This window comes from Ammodytes marinus (assembly GCF_949987685.1).
Source record: "Ammodytes marinus genome assembly, chromosome: 18".
NCBI lineage: Eukaryota > Metazoa > Chordata > Actinopteri > Uranoscopiformes > Ammodytidae > Ammodytes > Ammodytes marinus.
In genome coordinates this window covers 14810895-14835403 of record NC_137222.1, presented here as the reverse complement: position 1 = coordinate 14835403, position 24509 = coordinate 14810895, and the positions used below count along the sequence as shown (strand labels likewise).

General features: G+C 41.0%; 1 protein-coding gene across 1 annotated transcript in view; it reads left to right on the top strand.

Moving 5' to 3' along the window:
* The window catches only part of LOC307265248 (transmembrane protein 132C), a gene marked incomplete at its 5' end in the record, with an annotated part of 130711 nt that overhangs the window by 42795 nt on the left and 63407 nt on the right, over window positions 1–24509 (top strand). Inside the window, one exon of the mRNA XM_080046900.1 lies at window positions 368–1319. Coding sequence (XP_079903026.1) covers window positions 368–1319 — 952 coding nt within the window. The remainder of the gene's footprint in view (window positions 1–367; window positions 1320–24509) is intronic.

Here is a 24509-nt window from a genome sequence, read left to right as displayed (position 1 = left end):
AGCGATATCAAATGGAAATGTCTCCAACAAACCATTTAACATTCACCACTAGGACTGACTGTAGATATGAATCCCTCAGGTTACAGGCAATGCATGCAAATGTTATGATAAAATATAAAGTGGCACCGTCCAGGTCCTGAGTTATTTCGTCCAATCTTTCTCATTCTGCCCTTTTGATTTCACGCCTGGCTCGGGGCTTTGTTGATATGGTTTTAGACGATAAATCTTCCTCATGCATTGACAAGTACCGTGATGCATGATCATCGCTGTTCCTGAATTATTATTCCAGGTGCCTTAGTTAGTGAAACATAGTTAAACGGGTAGATAACAACTCCTGTCTTTGTCCATTTTTCTCTCTTTGTTTCAGTGTTGGACAGCACGGTGATCATGGAGGGCCTGCAGAGATACGGCCCCACGCCAATCTATCTGCCTGTCAGCTACCGGATACTCGGTGCTGAGTCAGCGTTCTTTCTCCAGGAGGCCAATCAGGACTTAATGAGGAACTCCAGCCTGCAGGCTCGCACCGAGTCCTTCTTCATCCACCAGGCCCGGCAGATGCCCTTCATCAACGCTAGCTACGGCCCTCTGTCTGTCCAGCAGCCTGTCCCTCTGGAGCTGCTGCAGACCGGGCCAGGGCCTTTTAACAACGCACCCTCCTTCACTTCATCATCATCTTCATCGGTGCCAACATCGGCATCATCATCATCGCCACCTCTCTTTACATTCAACTGGAAGGTCCACACCTATATCATCAGCGAGAGGATTCACCCCAGTTGGCCAAAGGTTCAGGTGTTGTTCTACGTGGCAGGGAGGGACTGGGACGACTACAGCACCGGCCACAAGCTGCCCTGCGTGCGCATGTTCGCCTTCCACGAGACCCAAGAGGTGCGCGGCACGTGCAGGCTGAAAGGTGAGCTGGGGATATGCGTGGCGGAGCTGGAGCCCCTAGCTAGCTGGTTCAGCCCGCCCACCATCAGACCAGGCAGGCAGAGGACCACCGAGCAGGCCCAGGGCACCCCCGTGGAGCTCTACTACATGGTTCAAACTGCGGACAACGGAGACTGCAACTCTGAGGACTCCAGAAAGGACAGCTCAGTTCGCCAAGACCAGCAGCAGCAGCAGAGGCCGATGGGCTATTTCGCCGGGCACACGCCGATGCAGCGCATAGGGAGTGTCAGGCTGTTTCAACCGATGCTGGAGCTCAAGCTGGACAATAACTTTGTGGTGATGGCACCGTCCAAGCCCATCAGGCAGAGAGAGACAGTCTCCACTTTTCTGGCGCTGTCCACGCTTTCTACAGTGCAGATTTTCACCCTTAGGTGAGTCAGCCTTCCTCCTCCTAGGAGAACACACTTCATTCTGTTAATGTTCTCTAATTTTACAAACTCATTCGGTGGATGTCATTGTACACAGAAGCAGGTAAAAAGAACACATTTGCAGACTCTTAGAGAAAGCAGCAGTGATAGATTAAACCTATTAGAGTCCTCGAAACTCCACAATAACATTCAAAGTATGTCACACTGTCAACTAGGGGTGTGAACGGTTACAAAAAATTGTAAACGGTTACACGACCCCTTTTTTTTCGTGTACACGGTTAACCGTGACGTCATTGTCCTCGTGCCCCCGCCGTCTTGTAGGCGCGCGCGCGCGCACACACACACACACACACACACACACACACACACACACACACACACACACATACGCGTTCGTTCGCCTGTAAACACACAATTGACATGAACTACGCTCGTTTACACACCTCTTATAATAGGTCCATGGTACACACACACACACACGTTCGCCGTCATAATCGCGCTTCATTCATTTCCTGATTAATATAGCCTATCGCTTTCTACATGTCCACGTTAAATACATGTTGAACAGGTGTTATAAAGTTCGGGCTACTTACGAGGGTAGTTCACGTCAACCGGGTAACTTTAATCTTTAGGTTATCTTTCATCACTCTTCCATGGCTGTGAGTCGAGTCCCAGCACGGCGACTCCCCGTGTGTGTGTGTGTGTGCGCCGATACACACACTCACTCACACACACACTCGCCGAGGGACAGACAGATTCTCGGCAGACTAGCTTTTATCCTCCCCAATTAGTTTATTAGTGATGTAAAATCAATAAACGCGTGTCTCCAGAACATATTTAAAAACTTTGAAATTTGAAAAAAAAAAAAAAAAAAAAAAACGGTTTTCGTTTATTGATTTTTCCTAAACGGTTATGATTTACTAAACGGTTACACGTGTACACGTGTACACGTGCACACCCCTACTGTCAACTAATGAAACTGGGACTGAAGCATACAATAGAAAGATATTTCTTAAAAAATGAAATGCCATTGTTTGGCCAAGTAGTATGCTGAAGTGATTCATGAAGTGCATAACTAATCTAGTACAAGGCCTCTTAGTTTCTAAAAAACTGAAACGTATATAGCTTGATTAAGCAAACGTGTCAAATCTGCTCTCCCGTTCAAGAGAGCAGAGTTTGATGGAGTCACAGTTAGAGCCAAATCCTGTGTTTTTACCATACTGTTGTGATATGCAAACATTATTTGAATCAGCTTGTTTAATCAAAAAAGAGCTGACCAAGAGTGCATTGCATGGTATAACCTGGCTTTATAGTTTGAAACACCACATAAAAACCACACTTCTATTCTCTCTTCTTCTCATCTTTGTCCTGCTTTGCTTTTGCCGTCTTCTTTTTGAAAAATTATTTCAGTCACACAGAAAGAGCCCGCCACGCTTTCGACTTGGCCCTGGACCAACTTGAAACTGCTTGGTATTCGTTTCAAGGCTTTCAAGAGAAAGCTATTTCGGTCACGTCCAACTTTGGTATAAAGGCTAAAAACTGAGAGCTAAAAGTCTGAATAGAGTTCATATATGGTACTGTTTTTTTTTTTTTTTTTGCAGAAAATGGGTCACTTGTGGCATGGCTGGTATAACATTTACAGAATATACTGTGTATATATTATTTATACCACTAGTTCTACCCTTGCATGAAATGATCACATGTATGCCCAGGTTTCTCTTCAGAGATATGTAGAGTTTTGAAGAAAATGTTTGTTTGTGTTTATTGTAACCTTCCAAGTCTATTTAGAGAGATTCTTGTAGAGCTCAACACCTTCCGTCTTTGACATTCTGAAAATAATTGATTTGACTAGTAAACACCTTAATTACACCGTTGTGCTAGTTATTGTTTTCATGTACTCGCCACCAAAATGGCCTTGTCTGAGGAAAATGTTTATCTGAGGCGATTCTGCACAGCAACAAAAAACCAAAGTGCTTATTGATTCATTGCGCTTTGTCTCATACAAATTACCGTTCAAAGTGACTGTAATTGCTCCGTGTTGTGCGATGCAAATGAAGGCGTAAAAGAAATATGCATTTCCAGCCTGCTACTTTTATGCCTGAGATCTAAATCATGGCAGTTGAAACAGTTAGAAGCCTTAAAGTGGGGCCGTGACAGAGAGCCTTGGCAATTTGTCAACCCTGGGTGAGCAGGAAATCTGCCAAAAAGCCTCATTGCTTTTTCTCTCACTCCAGTGATGATGAACTCCCATGAAGTATTAGCGCCCGCACTGTGTGTTTATCACATTTGTCAGCATGTGTGTGAATTGGAACTTTAAAGCCGGTGTTTTTCTTTTAGTGCCTCTTTTCTTTTCTTTTTGCACAAGTATTGCAGGTTCAAATATTCGTCTTTTTTTTCTTCCGTTATCCGTTGGGATAGTATGGACTTTAAAATTCAAACAAAAAAACCTCATTAGCAAACCAAAAGATTAGACCTCAAAGTGTTTGAAAATCACACGGCTACTTCACATGACTTGATTGCCAGCTTATACCAAACTCTGACACTGAACATCCGAATGCTGATCATTAATCTCGGGTCAGCTTTACTGTTGAATTGCTTTTATCTTACAGGTTTTAACCTGTGCTTTTGATGTCTTTTTCCCTCAGTTGCTGGATTTCCTGAAAAAAAATTGAAATAGCCTTTAAGCGCTTGATATGCCCTGGATGGTGGTCTAATTGAAGTTCCGATCACCGGATGTTGAGACTGGAGAATATGTTGTTGTTGTATGTGTATGACTCGGTATGTTGTACGTGTATATGTGTTTGTGTACTGTCAGCCAGTGTTTGTCTATGCATTGGCGTGGGTGTGCATCATTAACCATCTACGGGATGTTCCCTGGAGTTATTCCATTCTTCCCCCCATTATCTCACCCTTCACACCGCTATCCATATCACTCCCTGTCCTTCACCACAGTCTACTGTTACTTGTGACAGATGCATACTGAGAATATCTCTGGACAGCCTTTATTCCTCGTGTGCGTGCTGTCAAATGGATTCAGTATTTATTTTCTTTTTTTTACTGTAAATGTTGTTTGAGTTGACCGTAAAACTCTTTGGAATTCTATAAAAATAATGTAGCGTATAATTGAAAGAAATGGGGTTGCTTCAAAATGTTGAGAAATACATACTGGCTGTTAACATTAATGTTATGAGATTTTTCTTTTGTTACTATGGTAAGACAAATAGAAAATAACGTAAAAAAGTGTCCTTAAACATGCAAGATGCAGAATAACTATTCTAAGTTAGTCATGTGTACATTAATTCCTACTCCTATAATTTCACATTCAGGTTCCTCCTGTTGCATATAAAATGTGTCCTAAATTCAGCCTAACCAGCTTCTTTATCTTGGTTGCCCAGCAAAATTAGCACAATTAACCAAAGAGCTATTTAATTTGCCGTTTTCCTCTCTGCTTTATTGTGTAATTGGGTGTATTTGATCTGATCTAATCTAATCTAATTGAATTATTTTGAATGTAATTGCAGGCTTTTAATCCCAGACACACTGACATTTGTGCACACACAAAGTCATGAATATGTTAATATACATAAACTCATAGTTTAAGGACACACTGACACCGAAACACACACACACACACACACACACACAAACACACGCTTGGACGTGCTCTGCTCCAACTGAGAAGTCACGGTGTGTTTGTCATGCTAAGGGCTCCCAGTGGAGTCAGTAATTCCCTGCTCGCTGCCTCATTAGCCATGGAGAGAGTGGTGTAACAGGTTGGAAAAGGGTTATCCAGCTTCTTCTTATTCAACATGCAAATGAAAACACCGTTTCCTCCTGAACAAATTAACAGGCTTTTGAAAAGATAAATTGCCCCAGCTGTATTGTAATTTTGACTAAACAATCCAACATATTTTGCACAGATCCCCCCTGGGTGAACAGTGTTGCTGATGAATGCAAATTAATTCCTGTTATCTGATAGTGTGAAGGTGTGAGTGTGCGCTATTGAGTCTTTATGCTGTGCCAGCCCAAGCAGTCAACACCAGTTGTTTTATTATGCAGGGATTGGGCACGTGGAAGAGGCAGGGGTCAATGTTGGGATAGGTATACAGAAGTGGATTTAGCTTGAGGTCGGTTTCGGAGTTCCACAAGACATGATGCAGAGCGTAACGTCAGCGGATTTTGATCCTCATAACGTAGCTCAGGTTAACAGGTGGTGTACCTTGGTCATTGTTCGCTAAAATATCAGCAGGAGAAAGAAAAGGATTGGAATAAAGATGATCTCCACATTATTTTAGCCATATCTTGACTGTACTGCTCTTTGATTCAGTTCTTGGTAAAGGTCAGCCCGAGATAGGCTTGTCTCTTTACCATTTCCATTTCTGTACTCTTCCCGGTATTTTATCTGTGTCTTTGTCTCTGTCTTGGTTTCCCTGCCTTCCTTTGTGTTCCATAACCTTTCACAATGTACTCCCCTGTTCTGTCACACTCCTGCTTTCCCTGAGCTTGACACCTCCCTTCTCTTCGTGCTGTAACATTTGCAAAAAAAAAACGCCATTGTTTGCCTATTTAAACGAAGTCTCTTGCCTTAAATGAAAAGTCAATACCGTCTCGACGTATAGTTCAAAGTCTCCATACCCTCTCCCCTGCCCCTCTTTCTTTCCCCCAGCTGCCTCTTTCCGTTTGCTCAGCTGGCCCCGCTCAAGAGTGTTTACTTTGAAAGCACAGTTTCCCCTTCTACTCATTAATAAGTAATTAGTGATTCGCAGCCTCGGGAGACCGTTCACTATTTAGATCCTCCTCTCTATTGGGCCCTGCCAGCACAAAGCAATCACCAGTTGCCCGAGGCAAGTCATTTCAATCCTTGTATTTTCTACCATAATGATTTTCCATTACTTTGTCGCCTCCTGAACTTGCGTCTAAACTGAGGGACTTATTGGACATTTGGAAGCCCAGAATATATTGCTCTGCCAGTTCCCTGCTGCCTGTCTTCATTTTTTTTTTTTTATGCTCTTTGCTCCGTCCATCTGCCTTTGGAAAAAGGGGCTGCATGTCCCCGAGAGATTTGGAATGTTCCGCACCATTCAGAGTGACACAAGCCTCCGAGACTTTTGAGTATCGACAGGGTGAAGAGTGGGCTTCGGTTTTTCTCTCTGGGTGCTTTGAACTTGTGAAAGTCTTTGGGGGCTTTTATAAGGGCAGCAGCAGGGAGAATGAAAGAAGCTGGAGTGGGTTCTTCCCAAGAGAGGAGTGCTCCATATCTGGTCGATTGTCAGGATTACCGTAGTGGTGGGTGAGGGACGAGCGGTAAGGGAGTGCAGCTATCCCTCTGAGGTTTGGTTCAACTTGTATAAGTCCACAAGCTGATGTAAAAACAGTACAGGTGATTGCAGGTAATGATAAAATACACCATGAAGTATGATTTATCAAACTCAAATTTAAAATACAAATTTTTGGTTTTTGTGTCTTGAATAAGCCACTGTATCTACACTATTCTTTCTTTCAGTAGTTATCAATCTCATCTCTAGACACCGCGATGCTTTATTCAGACCATGTTACACTGTCAAAGTGAGTGATTTCCAGAGCCAATCCAGGCATATGTTAGTAGATTGGAATCTGCTGAAATGAAGCAGATCAAATCCGATCCTTTCTCTCCTTCTCTCTATGGTGTTCGGTTAACCTCAGCATGCCAGTGTTGCAGTGCTGCTGTCTTTTACGAGAGCCCCACTCCGCAGTGTGAGCATTCTGCTGCATAAGCAAGTGAAAAATCATCTGGGCACACCACAAAACTTGAGAACAGGCCTAAATTGAACTTGGCTGTTGACGGGTTTGTTTGCTCAGGAGTCGCTTTCCCCCAGTTAATATTTAATTCATATCATATTTATAATTTACGCCTATAAATGTAATGTTTTTAAAACCAGGGTCTCCACTCTCCAGTAGCTGGATCAAGTAACTATGTAAGATGAAGTACTGCAGCTGTTGTACCAGTGTGTCCGATATATATTTTATCTATTATATATTATATATTTTTTAAAAAAAGTATTGGATAGGATATATTTGAAAGGACTTGGATCGGTATCAGGGCCAAAGAAACTTGATCGAGACATCCCTATTTGGAGACATCGTCTTCTGTGCTGACATTGTAAGAAAATACATTTAATATATGCTTGAGCCAGGTCTTTAACACATTGAAATGGCATCAATACAATCTCATAATGAATTGCACTTTTCAGATATAGGAAGATCTGTCGTTTCTCAGATGCAAAAAAGCAAGACTGAATAACTCACTCACCTTTACTTGATTTATGAAGATCTTAAACCTTTTTTTATATGAGTTGTGTGATCCTCAATTTTCACTGAAGTCTCTACATTACTTTTTGGAAATCAGATTGCAATCTCTGGCAAAATTAGCCTCAGATTCCAGTCAGCATTCAATACGAAATTATATTTGATCATAAATCTATTGGAGGAGATTGATGTGAGGGATGTTTTTTTTTTTTGCAATTCCTTTCCTTATCATGCTGTTGTTAACATCTTCAGGCAAAATATCTACTCCAACTTCTGCAACACTGTAGTTCCGCCAATCTTAGTTGAGATGAAATATGTGGGGCTAGAGGGGGTTGTACAAACATGGTTGGATAAGGTAGTGAAGTAGGCCTGGCAGAAGAAGCTCTGATGGCTAGCTGCTGGTTGGTGTCGCTCCAAGACAATCCCAAGCTTGGCCTTCTAATTACTTGTTTAACCTTGATGCTTCTCGTAAGGATTTTTTTTAAATTAGTTTGATCCCACAGACTTGACAGCTGTAACACAAACTCAAAGTCATGCATATTTTAATGTGGACTCGAGGCAAAGCAATGAAGAGGGTGGAGAAATGATGAAATGCGGTGGTTGTCATACACAGGGAGCTAGTTTTAGAGACTGACAGTCAGCCACAAACTCGTCCTAGCTATATACGAAATTGCTTCACCCCCAGACGTGTTACAGAGATTGAAGCATGGTGAAACCAACAATAAATGAGGAGGAGGACAGTGAGATGAGGTGCAGAAGAAGAAAGCCGAGGGAGGCAGCCAGCATGATTTTCTACTGGTTAATTTGAAGTAAAAATATTTCATGTTTGCCCTGCGCTGACGAAATCTGATTGAGTAATGACTTAACCCTTGTGATCTCTGTGGAAACCAAGGAAAGGAGCTTGTGAGTGACTGGGCCAATTAAAGTACAATTGATGCCTTGCTTTGGCTGAACAAAATCTAAAGAAGTTGTGTCTCTAAGTTAGCGAGGGTCTGTTTGTGCAGTTGGCTTGGTGTTATCTGTGCAAACCTGTTACCTCTGGTCCTGTTGACTGAGGGTTTTTCTCTCCCTATTGCTTCTCCTGCTGTGGTTCTTTTAAAACTTTTTCTGCTTTAACTTTCTCCTTCTTGCTCCCTCTAAAAAGTCAGGCGATGTCTTTTGATAGCGACTAACATCAGCTAAAGATGCTCCAATGCTAACGTTGAGAAGACAGCATGGTCACCATCTTCGTTAGCATGCTCACAAGTAGCTAAGCTTAAACATTAAGTACAACCCCGGTGAAACCCAGGGTCATGAACCAAAGTATTGGTCATACTGCACATTAAATGTTGAAACATTTCACTCAAAAGCACAAATGTCAACTTCATGATGGTAGAGAAAAAGTTGAGGGACTTCAGATCAGTGTTTTGGAGGTGATATACATCAATACACCTGGTATATGAAGACATACACAGATATGTCTTTATTGCAACCTTCAAATACCAAATATTCCAACAAAGAGAGAGAAAAAAAGAAATAAACTCACAACTTTGTAAGAAGTCAACTGAATGCGATGGTAGGAGGTAGACTCCAGACATCACCATCCCTCGTCATGCTGCTGCCAGCGTTGAGAACAATATTTCACAATTGAGGGATGATGCTTCTATAACTACAACTACCAATAAAAGTACTAATATTAAACATGGAATGGGACATGATGCCAAATTCCTGTCAATTATAGGCCCTTTATTTAATTATTACAACACCACAGGGCCAATTAACCCACTCTTTTCAGTGGTTATTGTCTTCACCAGCCACACAGCGAAAGCATCATGTCAGCAGCACTTTAAACTTCATCTGTGTAGCCACAATAATGTTGTTCACTCCAAATAATTTGGCACCGCTTAGCCCAATAAGTTATTATGGTTAAGCACAAGAGTCTAAAAGAAAAAGACTAGAGCGTGTAAATACATACGTTAGGTTGAAGCTCGTTGGAAGTTCAGAGTAAGCTGTTACCCTGTTTGATGCACGTGAGATGGACAACCAATAATCTTCCAATAATCGATCACAAATTCTAACTCGGGTGTGGTTTGTTTAGAGTGTTTATTCAAAGGAAAGTCTGATTTTGATAATGTTCATCATGCTGCTTTTGCTTGGTCGACCAAGAGCTTTGCCTCTGGCCTACGAGGTTTAAGGCATGTTGATGTCTGAATATAACCCTACACGGTCTTATTACCTTTGTAGTGTCATTCCATGTTCCACACATTTCAAAGCGCTTTCTTGGCATTGGAAATGATAGTCACGTCACATCATGTTAAAATTCGCCTTTCTGCTCCTTGAAAAGTATTGATTATTTATTTTGCAATAATTCCCCAAACAGGTCACCTTCTGTTTTTTAGACACAGGCAGAGTTTGAGGCAGTGACAATAACTGCAAAAATTAAAAAAGAAAAAGATCTAGAGAGAGCAACAGAGTGAAAAAGAACTGTCAAGCTGACAGAGTATGGTCTTCTGGGGTTAATCATTAGGCCGATATGATATTCAGCATGCAGTTTGGAGCAGTGCCTTTGGTTTGGGCTTTAAGCTGTGTGTAGTGTTGGTCAGTCTGCCTGGAGCCGGTTGGGAGGTCAGCCATTGATCTGCAGATTTAAGCTGGTACTTTGGATGCAAGCCTCCATCATCCTGCGGGGCTACCACCACTGCTGGTGGATAAGCCTTGATCTGCTCTGGGGTTTGCATGTGTACGCTGGTCGAGAAAAAGATGCAAAGGTTTTTTTGTTGTTGGTGTGACTGTGTATGTGGCTGTGTTCAGTTTGTTTGATGCATGTGATCTGTGTGATTTTTTTATATATTATTTATTGTTAGCCAGAGCCCCCGCTGGTTAGAGTGAGAGAGAGAAAATAATCGTAACTGACCATCAGCAGCCTACTGGTTTCTGTTCACATCTGAAAACATTATGATTGGCTTGAAGATTAGTAATAGATAAGTATTTGAACGGATGGTTTTTATTAATCGACAGGGTGACCTTGTCGGGTTTACCAAAGTTGATGCCTTATATGTCTGATGGAGAACTGATGGTAAATAGCTGGGACATTCTGACTTGAATGTGTGAGCTGATGTGAATTGAGGGACTTGGAGTGTCTCTTTTTGAGTGATGTTAAAGTTAAGTGTCAGGAAAAGTTTCTCCGGATCCCTGCCATTCAAATGACTCAGCCGTGGACGCCCATTTTCATAATTTTGTTCAGTAGAACAGGCGTCTTTCCTTTCCTGATTCTATTAATGTGACAGAATACATATTTAAGCAATGGCTCAAATACTCAGTAACAAAGAATATTCAGAATGTGATGTAACATTCCCTAATGGTACAAGATTAAAGATCTTGGGCACGGTATTTACCATTTAAATTGCAAGAACCCGTCTGCAAGTATTTGTATCCCATCATCACCTTTGTGATCTCACATGCCTGGTCTCCTCCTGCCTGTGTGCCAGCTACGAACTGTAACAAGGACCCACTAATAAAAACATTGCTACATAGTGCTACCTGTGGATAAACAACTCCTGGGGGCCTTTAAAGTGGGCAGTGCGACTGAAAAGTTTGACAAAGAAATGTGTATGTACTGAATCTGAAGAAAAATGATTTCAAACACAAAACAAAAGATGAAATGTTTATAACTTTACTTTAGATCATCCAAAGCACTGAGTTTATAACTCAGAAAACAGAAGGCTGTTTCCCTTCCAATTTCCAATTTCCATTATAGTTCAGTTACAGTGTAATTTCTTAAAAGACACTCATTACCTTTGATTGCATCACAGAAGGTGTTGCAATTATCCTTTGCGCTAAAAGATTATACATTTCGGGGGTTGGATCAAGTTGGGAACTAATTGGACAACTTTGAGGTTTCTTAGAACCACTCTGGTTTCCTGTGAATTGGGAGGAATCACTGCTGTATATGCCAGTGGGATAGGATGGAGATGAACTGATCTCGTATGTTATATTTTGTTTGGATTCCTTATCATTGCACAGAGAATCTCACCTCCAGTTGGTGGATCAAACCTCATTAAAGGTTGCTCTTTGTTCATATAATATCAAAGGGTCATCAGTATGCTATGAATTCAAAAAGATAATCCTGCTGAAAACAAAAGACTATCATTTAGGACAACTGAAGATTGTTTTTTTAACTGGACTTTAAACTTGTAATGTTTAAGTTTAAAAATGATTTAAATATATTGCATTGAGATACAATGAATAAAGTCATATTTTGTAGTATTAGATAATTAAGACATGCAGGTAGTAGTTACTCAGGACACTGACTGAGGTATCACTGTAAAAGGTTTCCAAATTTGGCATCATATAAGTACTTTGATTTGGTCCACATTTATTTGAGATTGAATGTGGTAGCCACCTTGAACACATTATCTAACTAAATATATTATACAATAATTCTTCAAGGCATGGGTTATACCTGCTTATCATCCAAAGCACTGAGTACATGAATAAGTGCACACGGTGAAGGACTATAGAGTTACAGTGATTTCTGCTTTTATGTAGATCACATAATAAAGTTATCTGTGAGTGTGTGTACTTGATGAATTGCAGCATTTTCATGGCTCCTCATTTTCAAGTCTAATATAACACAAAATGGTTCCTTCACTCTGGAGCGATACTCCTTTGTGTGTTATGCACGGCAGTCTTTCAGCCTCGCTATCATCTCTGTATAGGGCACTTGAGGTAAATATGCTGCTACGCAAAACCCTGTAGGAAGCATTAGTCCTCAATGCAGACATTTTCTATCTGTTCTTTTGTTGTTTTACGTGAATGTACGGGCTTGTTTAAAGTTCTAGATGACCCTGTTTCACCCTGTTCACTCCCACACCGTCGGTGACTGGAGGAGATCTGGCAGTGTCACTCTACTTTTCCTCAGTACAGACGAGCTGTGTTATTGCCCCAGAGGACACACTCTCATTCTCTTTGTCTCCCATTCGTGACATACAAACTGACAAAAAAAACTGTGCACTCGTTAAATCCCTTTCCCTACTAGTTCCAGTTACTTTGTGGCTGCGTAGTGTAGTCATCCAGTCCATTTACAAGCCATCTCCCAGTAGAGGATCACAACTCCATGTCCCCAATGCCATGACCATTCACATAGCTCGCGCTTACAGCTCAGTGAGGAACTCACTCACTGGAAACACAACAGTCTGTGTTGATTTACGGGCCAACGGTTTTATGTTATGATTTGGAGCTCACAACAGATTGGGCCAAGTCGGATTGAGAATGTTCCAGGGTGGGTTATTAGGTTCTGCGACCCGGATACAATCGCACAGTATGTGCTGTTAAATGATTCAATTCATTTGCTTTGATTTGCTTGATTAAGCCGCTTCTCATTAAAAGGCAGAGTCAGCTATTCTTGAGAACGCTTCTTGTCAAGATCCCTTTTTGGCAAAATTTGTCAATATCTCACCGTCCACTACCTGTCCGTACTATGAGTGTGCAGAAATAAATCTGGTGTTAATACACAGCCTAGGCTCTGTGAACTATGTATGTTAACAGGGGGGGCCCATCAAAGAGAAACATGCCCATTTTTATTCATGCGCACACAGTGCGTACAGTTAGCGGATTGTGAGGAGATATTCCCTCATTTTGACAAAAACTTTTTTTTACATCAAATTTGAGGAAATGGTGATAAATAAATAAACAAATATTCCTAGCCAACGACGGCAAGCAAACAATCGAGTAGTTTTTATAGTTCAGGTAATCAGTTTTTAGTGCACAGACACAGCTCACCTGAACTCCATCTCGCCAAATTAAGCCACTCTCCTGCCTTTTTTTTTTCCTCACAAAATGCGAGGTGAAGTTTGCAGATGAGTGAGTGCAAACGCCTTCGCTATGTATCATATATGATAGACATGAAACATTTGTGAAAGTACATATTTTTGTTGGTCTAATGCTCTTGCAAGTGAATGTGCCAGAGGAGAACACTACACAGCCCCGTCTCTGCTACGTCCTGCTGCTCGTGTCAAGGCCTGAAAGAGACGTGTGATGAAATGAGCAACAGGAAGCAGAGAGCCGCAGTCGTATAGTGGCAGAGTGGCCAGCTGAGCCTTCAATGTGATGCTTGTTTTTTTTCTGTCTTTTGCTTGGTGTTAAAAAAAAGACTGAATAATTGAAGACTGTATGGTAAATCTTCTGAGAAAAAAAATGCAATGTTTTATATGTTGACTGCAATGTATCAACTGCTCATTTCATAGCTGAGTGCTACTTAACAAACTCAAGGGCAGCTCTTTATAATACATTGTTTACACAGTATACGTAGTTATAATTAAAAGAAGCACATGTGCTGCTTTTACATTGCTGATAAGTATAGTACAGTATCACTCCTAACAGGAGTTTGTTGAGTCAAAATAAAGTCCTATGGAGTAGTCACCGCTAAAACCGCAAACAAATTGCACTAGTATACAGAATCTAAGGTATCTAAACTAAATAATCTAATATACAGTATGTGTGTGCAAGCCTGAAAAGTTTCTGAAAGTCTTGCAGCTATTGAATTGAATGCCTAGCTTTGTCGCTTTAACTCACATCGAGTGGTTGGGGCCTGAATGACCGCTTGTCCTTGCTCACTCTTTCATCACCCGTCCCTTGGCGCGCATCGTTTGAGTGTGGTCTGAAGGAACAGACCTGGCATTGTCACTCCACCAGGCTCAATGCAGACAAGCTGTGTTGTGGCCCAAGGGACTTGTGCGCAAACACGTACACACATACACACACACACACACACACACACACACACACACACACACACACACACACACACACACACACACACACACAAACAAATAAAGACACGGAGCCCAAGGGAGTCCTCTATGAAGGGATCAGTGTAAACATCCAGTGGCAGTAGAGGTGTTGGTGGCCCTGTGAAGTGGAATCATTGCTCATGGCATGGTGCTGGCTGATAAGCACCACTAGCATGCAGGAGAGAAGTGAGTTGGTCATCCATGTTAAATCTAGCCTCCCGTTGCCCCGCCGCTGCTATATTACTGCTGCAACACATTGTAAGGAGAGGCTTAGACCCCTGCAGAGAGAGTGCAAAGTAGAGGGAGTGCATTACAAGTTACTCACCTCTGGTCCAAGTTTGTGAAAACATCAAGTCAGTAATACTTGGTGGGTCACGGTATGGGTCCTTCTTCACCAGAAAAACCAAAGTTATTTGGTCAAATTTTTAAACAAATAAAAAAGGACTGGGAGGAGTGTTAGGCCTATGTTGTCTTGGGGGCATTGTATGTGCCTGTATTAGGAGTAGTAGTAGAACACAGTAGTGTAGTGTGTCGGTGTGGGTGTGTTTGTGTGTGGTATATCATTATTTAAAGACTATTTTGAGTCTTGTCTCCAAAATGAACAGGGAAAACACAGATGAACTGCTGTTTGGCTCAAAGTTGAATAAACTGTTATAGAAAGTGATGATGATTTAGTCAATGTGAGAACATTTGTTATGCATTGTCATGACGGCCAACAGCAACTAACAGCGAGTGACAGTCACAGTAATAGCAAATATTTGTACTGTGGGATTAAAATGAAATCCTAGAATGCTGAACAAAGCTGCTGGAAGGTCTGTCTTTATGAATAAAGAAAGAAACCGCGTTGTCTCGGCATATAATCTGATGGTATGTGTTTTTTTTCCGAGTGTATATGGCTGCCCTTAAACCCATGGGTCAGCTTGTGTATAAACCCTTTCAATTCCACCTACAATTCACCCTGCCATCTCCTTTGGTGATGTAAGGCGTGCACTTCCCAGGGAGCACGAAATAAGCCACTGCGGCGTCTTTTGAAATCCACACCATGCACTGTGCATGATGAAACCATTTTGTAAGGATAAAGTTGTCTTGCGAGCTTGTGAACACAGTCAAACGATTTTATTGAGTTTATTTCATCCGTAACTTCTTCGGATGGGTCAGACAGGCTGTCAGTTTCTTTCTGTTCGGTCGATTTGAATACTTACTTTGCATTTAAAAACATTCTGCCCCAATGCAAGTCAATAGCTGCAAATGGTGCCAAAGAAGGCCAAACAGTTACCAGTGAATGCCTCCTTTTATGACTGGAATTTTTATATCAGTATCTCCACAGTATGTTTTCGATTTAGAATTCTGTCATTGCTCTGACTGACTCCCAAGACTTTTTGTGTCGTTTGCAGCTTCATACAAACCCTGTGTTGATAGAAATGTGTGCCATGCAGTTTTGAATTAGCTTTGCTCCCTGAAAATAAAGAAAATGGCGCATTATTTACATTTACACAGACACAGTGAAAAAGGCTTTGTTTTTCTGATCACGGCCCTGAGAGGGAAACTAGGAGAACAAATCCTGTCGGAGGAAAAGGGATGATAAGGGAAAGAGAAATGAGATATTTGGAAAAATCCATGGTTCTCGATGCCACTGATAACAAAGCTCCATTTTGAGAAATACTCAACAAAAAATAAATCTATATCTGCAAGATTTTCTCTCTTTTTCTTTGATTGTAAGGAAAGCAGCATCCAAAAACAATCAGTCAAACAAGAACGTTCTTTCTCACTTTTTTTGTATCCCTTTTGTTACCAAAGTAAAGGCGCAGCAGCAGCAAGTCAATTACTCAATCGCTCAAATCATCACTCTATCTTCTCTTTGAATACCTCTCTTTATGTCTTTGCATTCCCATCACATCTTTCACACTCCTCATTTTCTTCCACAGACGCACTGACTTTCACACAAACACATTTCCAGACTTCTGCCAGATGATGTTGTAGTGACTTGGTTCTTTTCCCTGTCTCCCTGTATAATATGGAGCCGGCTCGTGGTGTCTTTTGAGCAGTGCCCACTGTTGCACATAATGAGGTGCAAATGAGGCCAATGCGCTGGTTGACGTGCCAGGTTTTTACAGATTAAGCCTCACTTGATTTACTTTAGCATTTTCCAATAATTTGCACATGGCAGAGCACAGAAGAGGGTGTGCAGACATGTTTGGACATGTTTTATTTTGTCCCTGGAGGACGGCTGGGATTGTATATGAAAAAACAGTAGCACATTCACCCGCGAATGGAGACTGCGAATTAAAACAAAACTGGGGTGTATTTTATATCTGGAGTCGGCTATTGTCTTTTCACTAAGACCCATTTCTCTCAGATTTTGCAAACTTTTTTTTTTGTCACCATTGTGACAGTTTTTAGGCGGACATTGTCTGAAATGTTTGGCTTGAACATGGCAGCTGTCATCTTGCCTGTCACGTTGCCACTCACAACACTTACTGCACTGCTCTCCCACGGCTCCGCACAAATGTCACAGAATGCAACACATATGACATTTAGAAGAAGGCTGTCTATACTGTTGCCAGGGTGGCTCAGTCAACTCACTCACAGCAACAGCGAACATTTAATCAATTACATGGGAGAAAATATTGATACTGTAGTGCCCAACGTCAGGACAGGCTGAATGACATAGTGTTACATTTGACCCATGATCCCGATCACCTGCATCACCTGAGCACACATACATACAGGTTCAACCCCCCCAGTCTGTCAATAAATCACTTCTACATGAAGTCAAAGGAGAACAGGCATTTTAGTCCCTGCTCAGCAACCCGGGGCTCCCACTGCCATTAATGCAGCACACTTCATCAGTCCTTGCTGGCTTTTGTGTTTGTCCCCAGCGTGTCACATCATTCAAAACCTCCCACCACAGTGTATTCATACAATTTATGATCTAATTAGAGGACATAATGAATAGTCAACCATTTGTAACGATCATGATTAAAATGTTTTAGCGATTGCCAAAGATTAATTGTTTCAGTAATGGTCTCAGATTGATGCCATTTGCATACATATGGCAATTATGAATTTTAATTATTCCTCTCCGTGACGTGCTAGCTGCAAAAGCTGTTTCAACTGACACATTGTATATTTTTCTGTCAAGAATGAATTTGACAAAAAAATAAAAAGAATAAAACCACCGACAGAATGAAAATTTTTTTTTTTTCATTTAACCTTTATTTTTACTCAAAAGATCATTGAGGGGTGAAGCGCATTTCACATGATGTCGGGTCAAATAAAAATGCAAAGCAAAAACAACAACACAAAATCACAACCACAAATTCATATCATTCACTACATTAAAATTACTTCATTCATCCATCACGGCATTGATATGGACCAACAGAAAACCTTTTTAAGTTATGACAACTTGAAGAAAACTTTGGAAAATAATAGTTGAAAATTTGCCATATTTGCTGTCTTTCTTTAGCATGTTAGCATGCCACATGGTGTGTAGGGACCATACATGTCTGTAGAGATATTTCACTGAACATTTGAAAACATTGACCTGCTGCGTGCACTAGATGTATCCTTTTTATCCTCTAGCAACATTGGATATCTTTAGTTAGTCATTGCAATCCATCCAACAGATGTCAAGATATCTGACAACATGGTGGCTCTTCTTCAAGGTAAATAGAATAAAGGGAAAATATCTTCAAAGTCAAACACATACAACAGTTCAAGTAACAACTTTGCTCTCTGACAAATGCATTTTGCATTATGGCCTTTATCAGTGTTATAAGAAAATACTACTGTATGTGGCCAGGCACTGCACCAAATCCACACCATCAATGTTTATCCGTGTAACCCTTCCTACATCAGGTTTACCAATTTGCTATAATCTGTCCCACTACATCATGAGATTACATTGCTTGGCACCCTTCTGCGTCCATCCAAATATTGGATCAGTCCTGGATCATCCGTCTGGCCCATCAAATCCAATGTGAAGTCAAATTTATTTATTTTTTATCCCTTGGATGCAACCTTATATCAAATAGGTTTTGCTGGAAGCAGTGTCTGCATGTGTTTGCCCTGTTTCCTATTTAACTGGCTAGGCTTCCATTCAAATGGCCGCCATAGGGATCAAGCTTCTGTCTGCCAAAACATGACCTGATTCCTTCAGCTAATCTTTAGTAGCAGCAGTAGCAGTGATTTCCTGAAATCCAGCATTAAAGCAAATAAAAATGTAAAACATTTTGGGTACACTGCTTTACGTACACGCCGCGCTTATGAAAAAAAGAAAAAAGGAAAACCAACGGGACACATACTCAAATTTGTGTTAATCTGAAATCCCAGGCTTTTGGGACAAATCCTGTAAAGCAAATAAGGTTTTAACTGTCCGACATATAGGGCACAATATTGCTAATGTTCCTGAAGTATTACATTTTGAGTCTTGTGTCTTGGGGAGAGTCGGGCTGTGACATAGGAGCGTACTCACACTTGGCTCAGCTGATTCGTATACCGTGCTTTAGCGCAATTTTTAAATGTCTGTTGCGTGTATGGACCTATGGGTTTGCTGTGAACAGTCTCATATAAATTGACATCAGGACCACCGTCTGTGCACGCGCTGGCTCATTAGCATCTGTACCGTGCCAAAGCATACCTCTCCCAACTTTCCCAAGGCAGAGGAAGTGTACCGTACTTTAGTACAGAACGGAGCACTCACACTGGTCAAACTAACTAGATTTTATGGGGCACACTTACTTGGGCTAGATACAGATGGCCTAAGTGTGTGTGTTCCCTTACTGGAGGTGACTTTTGGCCACAATATGTGTTGCGCAGTCCCACCCCTCAGTGTCATCATCCCATTGGCCTGCTTTCAAGTATACAGTCGCTACACACACATACAGCTCTTTGTAATCTCAGTAGATACACAGCATCATCCTGCCTGTTTCTTTGCTCAGAATATGTGTGTTCCTTGTTGCATTTTCCCTGACAGTTTTAGAAATTAGCTCAAATATAATGTGACATGAGGAGATAATGAGGACATGGGGCAAATGAAAGAAAACAAAGTAATTCACTGAAATTTCCATTCTACGAGCTACAATTTTGATTCCTTTCTCATTCCCTTTCTCTGCAATTGTTAAGTAAATGATGCCTTTATTACGTCCCACACTCCGTCTTTGATAGCTTATGTATGGGTTGCACTTTGGCTCAAAACAGCAGCCATGAATTATGCAGAAATAGGCTTCCACATTAGTGCTATCTCATCATATTAGTATTATCATGGCACTCTTGAGGCCTTCGCTTACAAAATGATGCTTTAGGAATCCCATTAGCCCTATTTGTTTCATGTTCAATAATATGTGCCTGACGCACAACTAATTTGTTCTTCTTAATGTTAAACCCTTCTTAGTAGCATGACACATCTCTTGACAGCCAATGCTCAAGTGGTCATTTGCTTTTCAGCCATTACAACAACAACAACAACTGAATGGTGTTGTTTTTTCCGTTTCCTCTGGCATATGTTTGTTCTCATTTAATGAGTGCAAAAACAGCCATTTTTGGGAAATAATTGTGCTAGTTATTGTCACTGTAGATTATACTGATGCTTCTGTTAAAAAACTCCAAGGCCGTCAGAGAAAAAAAGTTTTTTTCTCACCACTGTATGAGTGAAACTTTGCCCAACTTTTTCAAACAAAAATCTTCCTTTCCTCTGACGAGCTGTGGGGCTTTGGATTTTGACTCAAATTCATTCCTCAGTGCTCCTGCCCATGTGGTTGCTCTTGATCTGTCATAGATTCATTCATGTCATGAGGCTATGGCCAGCTCACATTTTGAACCTCGTCTCATATAAAATCTACTGCACTCCTCTGACAGCTACATATTCCGGGAGTTTGATCCCACACCTTAGTCCCGAACTCTATGTGTCAGTCATCTTTAAAGGTGGAAACAGTGATTCTGGAGAACGCTTTTTGTCAAAATCCCTTTTTGTTGAATCGGAGAACTCTCCCCAACATCCGCTATCTGTCAGTGAAAAAAAATCTGGTGTTTATACACAGCCTAGGCTCTGTACACTGGTATGTAAACAAAAGGTATGCACACAAAGGGGGCCCACCCTAGCTAGCAACATGGACGTTTACAGAGCCTAGGCTGTGTAAAAAGAGGTGCCAGAAGAGGAATCAACATGCTCTGTGTGTTATTAAAGTATCCAGATATGGATGAAGAGAGAGTTTGGCAGAAGGCTCCTCTCGACTCCTCTCCTATCAGGGTAAAAAAGCTTATAGTCAAATGTGCTTTTCTTCGAGATCACAGTTCCTTTTATAGACACCAGATTGTAAACGTGTCCAGAGTTTGGTGACAGTCAGCAACTCCTCAATTACGTAAGTATCACTCAATACAATCCACTCAAGGTTGAAAGGACTAAGTAGCACTTTAAGAAGAACCCACTTTGATCATCATCATATCCCAGCTTTTAACCCTTCCACAGCTGTGGCCCCCTCAAGGTATATCCACTCACTGTTGGCGGTTTGAATCACACATGTATTGATCTTTAAACATTGTGATATGAAGAGGCGGCAGCTACAAGCGATATTGACATATCACAAGGGTAAAGTGAAGGACAGGATAAGCCACACTACATGGATTTATTTTCTAACATCACTTTTTCAGCAACATAAAGAGAGGAAATGATATGTTGCACTGATGATAGGCAGCTTCATAAAGAATTCCTTTAAAATATTTAAAGTAATCTTATTTTTTTGTTTCTAAATAAAACGTTTTTTCAACTCAGATTCCTTTTTTTGAGCTGAGCACCACAGGTTGTATCTACAGCCTGGGTACAAGGTAGTATTTTTACAAGGTTATTGAACCGGATTGCACCATAGAAATGGGTGTCAATAGTGTGTCCATCCCCTGTATTTTCAGCTTGGTCGAAAGGTTAAAAGTCCTTGGATTTTTTCATTGATTATTTTCCAAGCACGTAAACTACTGTGGATCAGAAAAGGCAGACAGACCGAAAGTAGAGCTTAGAGTTTAGTTAAAAAAGAAGTATGATAGCAGATTTGTGAGAATGTAATGCACAGCATAAGTACATCATGGAAGTATATGAAAAGACAAAATTAATGTCTGCATGCAATTGCATGATAATCCAATAACAGTTTACAGAGTCAGAGGGCTTCATCCTCTGAATGTCCGTTCAAAATACAGAGGCAAATAATCCAATAGTTGCTTAAGTATTTCAGTTTGGACAGGGCGACCAAGCCCTTGGGCCTAGCCGCTAGCATTGCTAAGAACTTTTATCGAGAGTTCTTGTACGCCAAAACTTTTAAATTAAGGGTGTGTTGGGCCAAAAACTATAAACCCACACGATATACCTGATTAATTTAGTAATTAAATGTGAAGTATGGTAGTGACCAAGTGATTTGAGTGAAGTGAAACGCTTGCAGGAACTCTGGCTTCCGTCAACCAAAGCTAAGACCTCCCTCCTGTGAAGAAGAGGGATGGGGAGCAATGTGAGTAATAGGTGTGTAGATACAGCGAGGCACGCCAAATGTTTCAGAGATCGGAAAAGAAACACAACAGTGACACAAAAGGGTGAGACGGAAGAGAACCGCGGGAGAATGCTTGGGTGGATTTGGGCTTTGTCTTGGCAAGTGATTTTTATCTGATTGTGTTAATCTTGTCCTAGGTTCGCAGCATTGCAACGCACCAGCACGTTTAACTAGCTCTGATAATGGGAAGAACACCATCAAGCTCATTAATTGAATTAGCTCTCTCTTTATCTCCGCATCTGCCTCTGTCCGCTCCCTCTTAAAAAACAGTCTACCAAAAAACTGTCCCTCGGCTAATTGCCTCAGAGCAGCTCTGGTGCAGAGCTGACTTTATTGAACCAGCGCGCAGCCCGCTTCACCTGTCTTTGGCTACTGTCTAATTTAATTTTACCCCCGAGGTGATGGAGATTATTTTGTTTCTGAGTGAGAGAGATAGAGAGGGAGGGAGGGATGGAATGAACATAAAGAAAGCCGGGCTGCTATGCCCAACAGCTTGTGTGTTTATTGCATAACTGGATTTAGCTGCAGGTGTTTGAGAATTAAGGGACACGGGCCAACTTAACAAGCGCAATGCGATTTGGCCAATTTTGCCTGCTATCAGCTATTGAATAATGCTAAACTACCTTTTTAAAATTAATATGGGCAACCATGATTTATTGTGTGTTTTCGAATGAACTAACCACCAGACCAATTTTTCATCTGTGGGGATTTGTCTTTCAGTGACTTCAAATGTTCGACTGGTTTAGTTAAAAGGCCGCCTCAGAAGGGCTGTTGCAAGTTATATTTATGATCTATATCACAGCTTTCTTTCCACCTGGCTCTGCCTTTGCAGTGGGTGTTCTGTGATGTGGGAACCAAAGGTGGTTTCTCTGTGGCAGAGCATCAGAGTGATTGTTTTCACTTTCATTATTTCCAAAGACTGGCTTCTTTCTATCAACCCACTCTCTGTCAACGAGTCAACATTAAATCATATATATATATACTTGTGTGTGTGTGTGTGTGTGTGTGTGTGTGTGTGTGTGTGTGTGTGTGTGTGTGTGTGTGTGTGCGCGTGCGTGTGTGGATATTGGATTCATCTCAATTGTGCTAGTAATGATCTGTTTTTACCTGATTGACAATACTAGGAACCATTTTCCTTCTGTTACTTTCTTTTTTTGACTTTTTAGTTTAGTGGTTCAGATATTGCCATTGGCCACGTGACGATGGAATTGACATATCTCTCACTTTATTGTTGGAAACATACAGCCAGAATGCCAGTGCTGTCAACAACGTCCTTATTCTTGCCTCTTAACCAACAAAGCTCTCTCTTGATCTCATCTCCTCGCCTGAATGTTTTCCCCTGCCCTCTGTCCTTTTTCATCCACACTGGTACAACACCTGTCTTTTGTAATCCACCTGGCTCCTCTCCGTAAACCACCATTCTCCTCTTTTTTCAATGAGAATGTAATTACTCTATTCCTGCATTTCTCTTTCTTTTTCATTGATGCCATTTCAGTTTTTATTATGTGTTGGTCCGGTGAATTGCATGCAGTTGCTGTCAAACGAGGGTACACACCTCTTCACATATGTTGCCCTTGCTTTTACTATACTGCAGTTACACAATTATATTTTTTTCAATAAATGATCAAGGTTTAGGTCATTTTAAACATTATTAACTTACTGAATTCAACTCCTTATGTCACCAGTCCACTCCCATTAGAACATGGTCTAATGAAACTGGACGTAATAATAGGACTGCTCTGACATGCACTTATTTACTGCTATTTAAAACTAATTATATAGTTGTTTTCATTAATTCAAGTGCTATACGGATGATGAACTTGAACTTTGCTATAGTTTTATACCATTTCCAACTAAATGCATCCAACAGCTATAATAACTAGTTAATTTGCAGGTTCAGATTGTTCATACAAAACATTTGATTGCCTTAAAAGATAGAATCATTTCAACCAAAACAAAAACATAAAAGTGGTATTTGCTGGATCAACATAAACGTGATAGTTATCCAATTACATAATATTTGTAATAACATAGTAAATCACTGTTTGATACGTTAAAGCACTATAATCAATATTTCTAACAGAAAAAGCTATAAAACTGAAAGGCAGACACAGTTAGGGACTAGCTGGTGGACATAATGGAGCATGTCACAGAAGTTGGTTGCTCAAAGCAGGTGAATATTGGACTTCCATTTTCCAGATGACTTTATTATTGTCATCTTATTACAATGAAAGTGTAACATCTATACTATATGGTTGTTTGAACACGAGCCTTGTGCTCTCACACACGTTCTTTCACTTTAATCGAAAAGGTTTGTATTGTAATTTTTCTGCGGCGTAGAATGCATTAATATTGATGTGCATTTGTATTTCATTCAACATGCAAGAGGCATGCCAGAGTTCAAGGTGTGTTGACATGTTATTTGGGAAGTGGCCGTGGCTGGCGCTTGTCATTTTTGCGCATCAATCAGGGAGAGTTGAAAAACTGTCTTTTCTGTCAACCTCATCTCATCTGTAAATACTCATCCCACTGATGCAGGTTCTCATGGAATTAATGAGGCAGCCTCATGTGCTGATGCATGTGAAAGGGAACCTCCCTTCAAATTG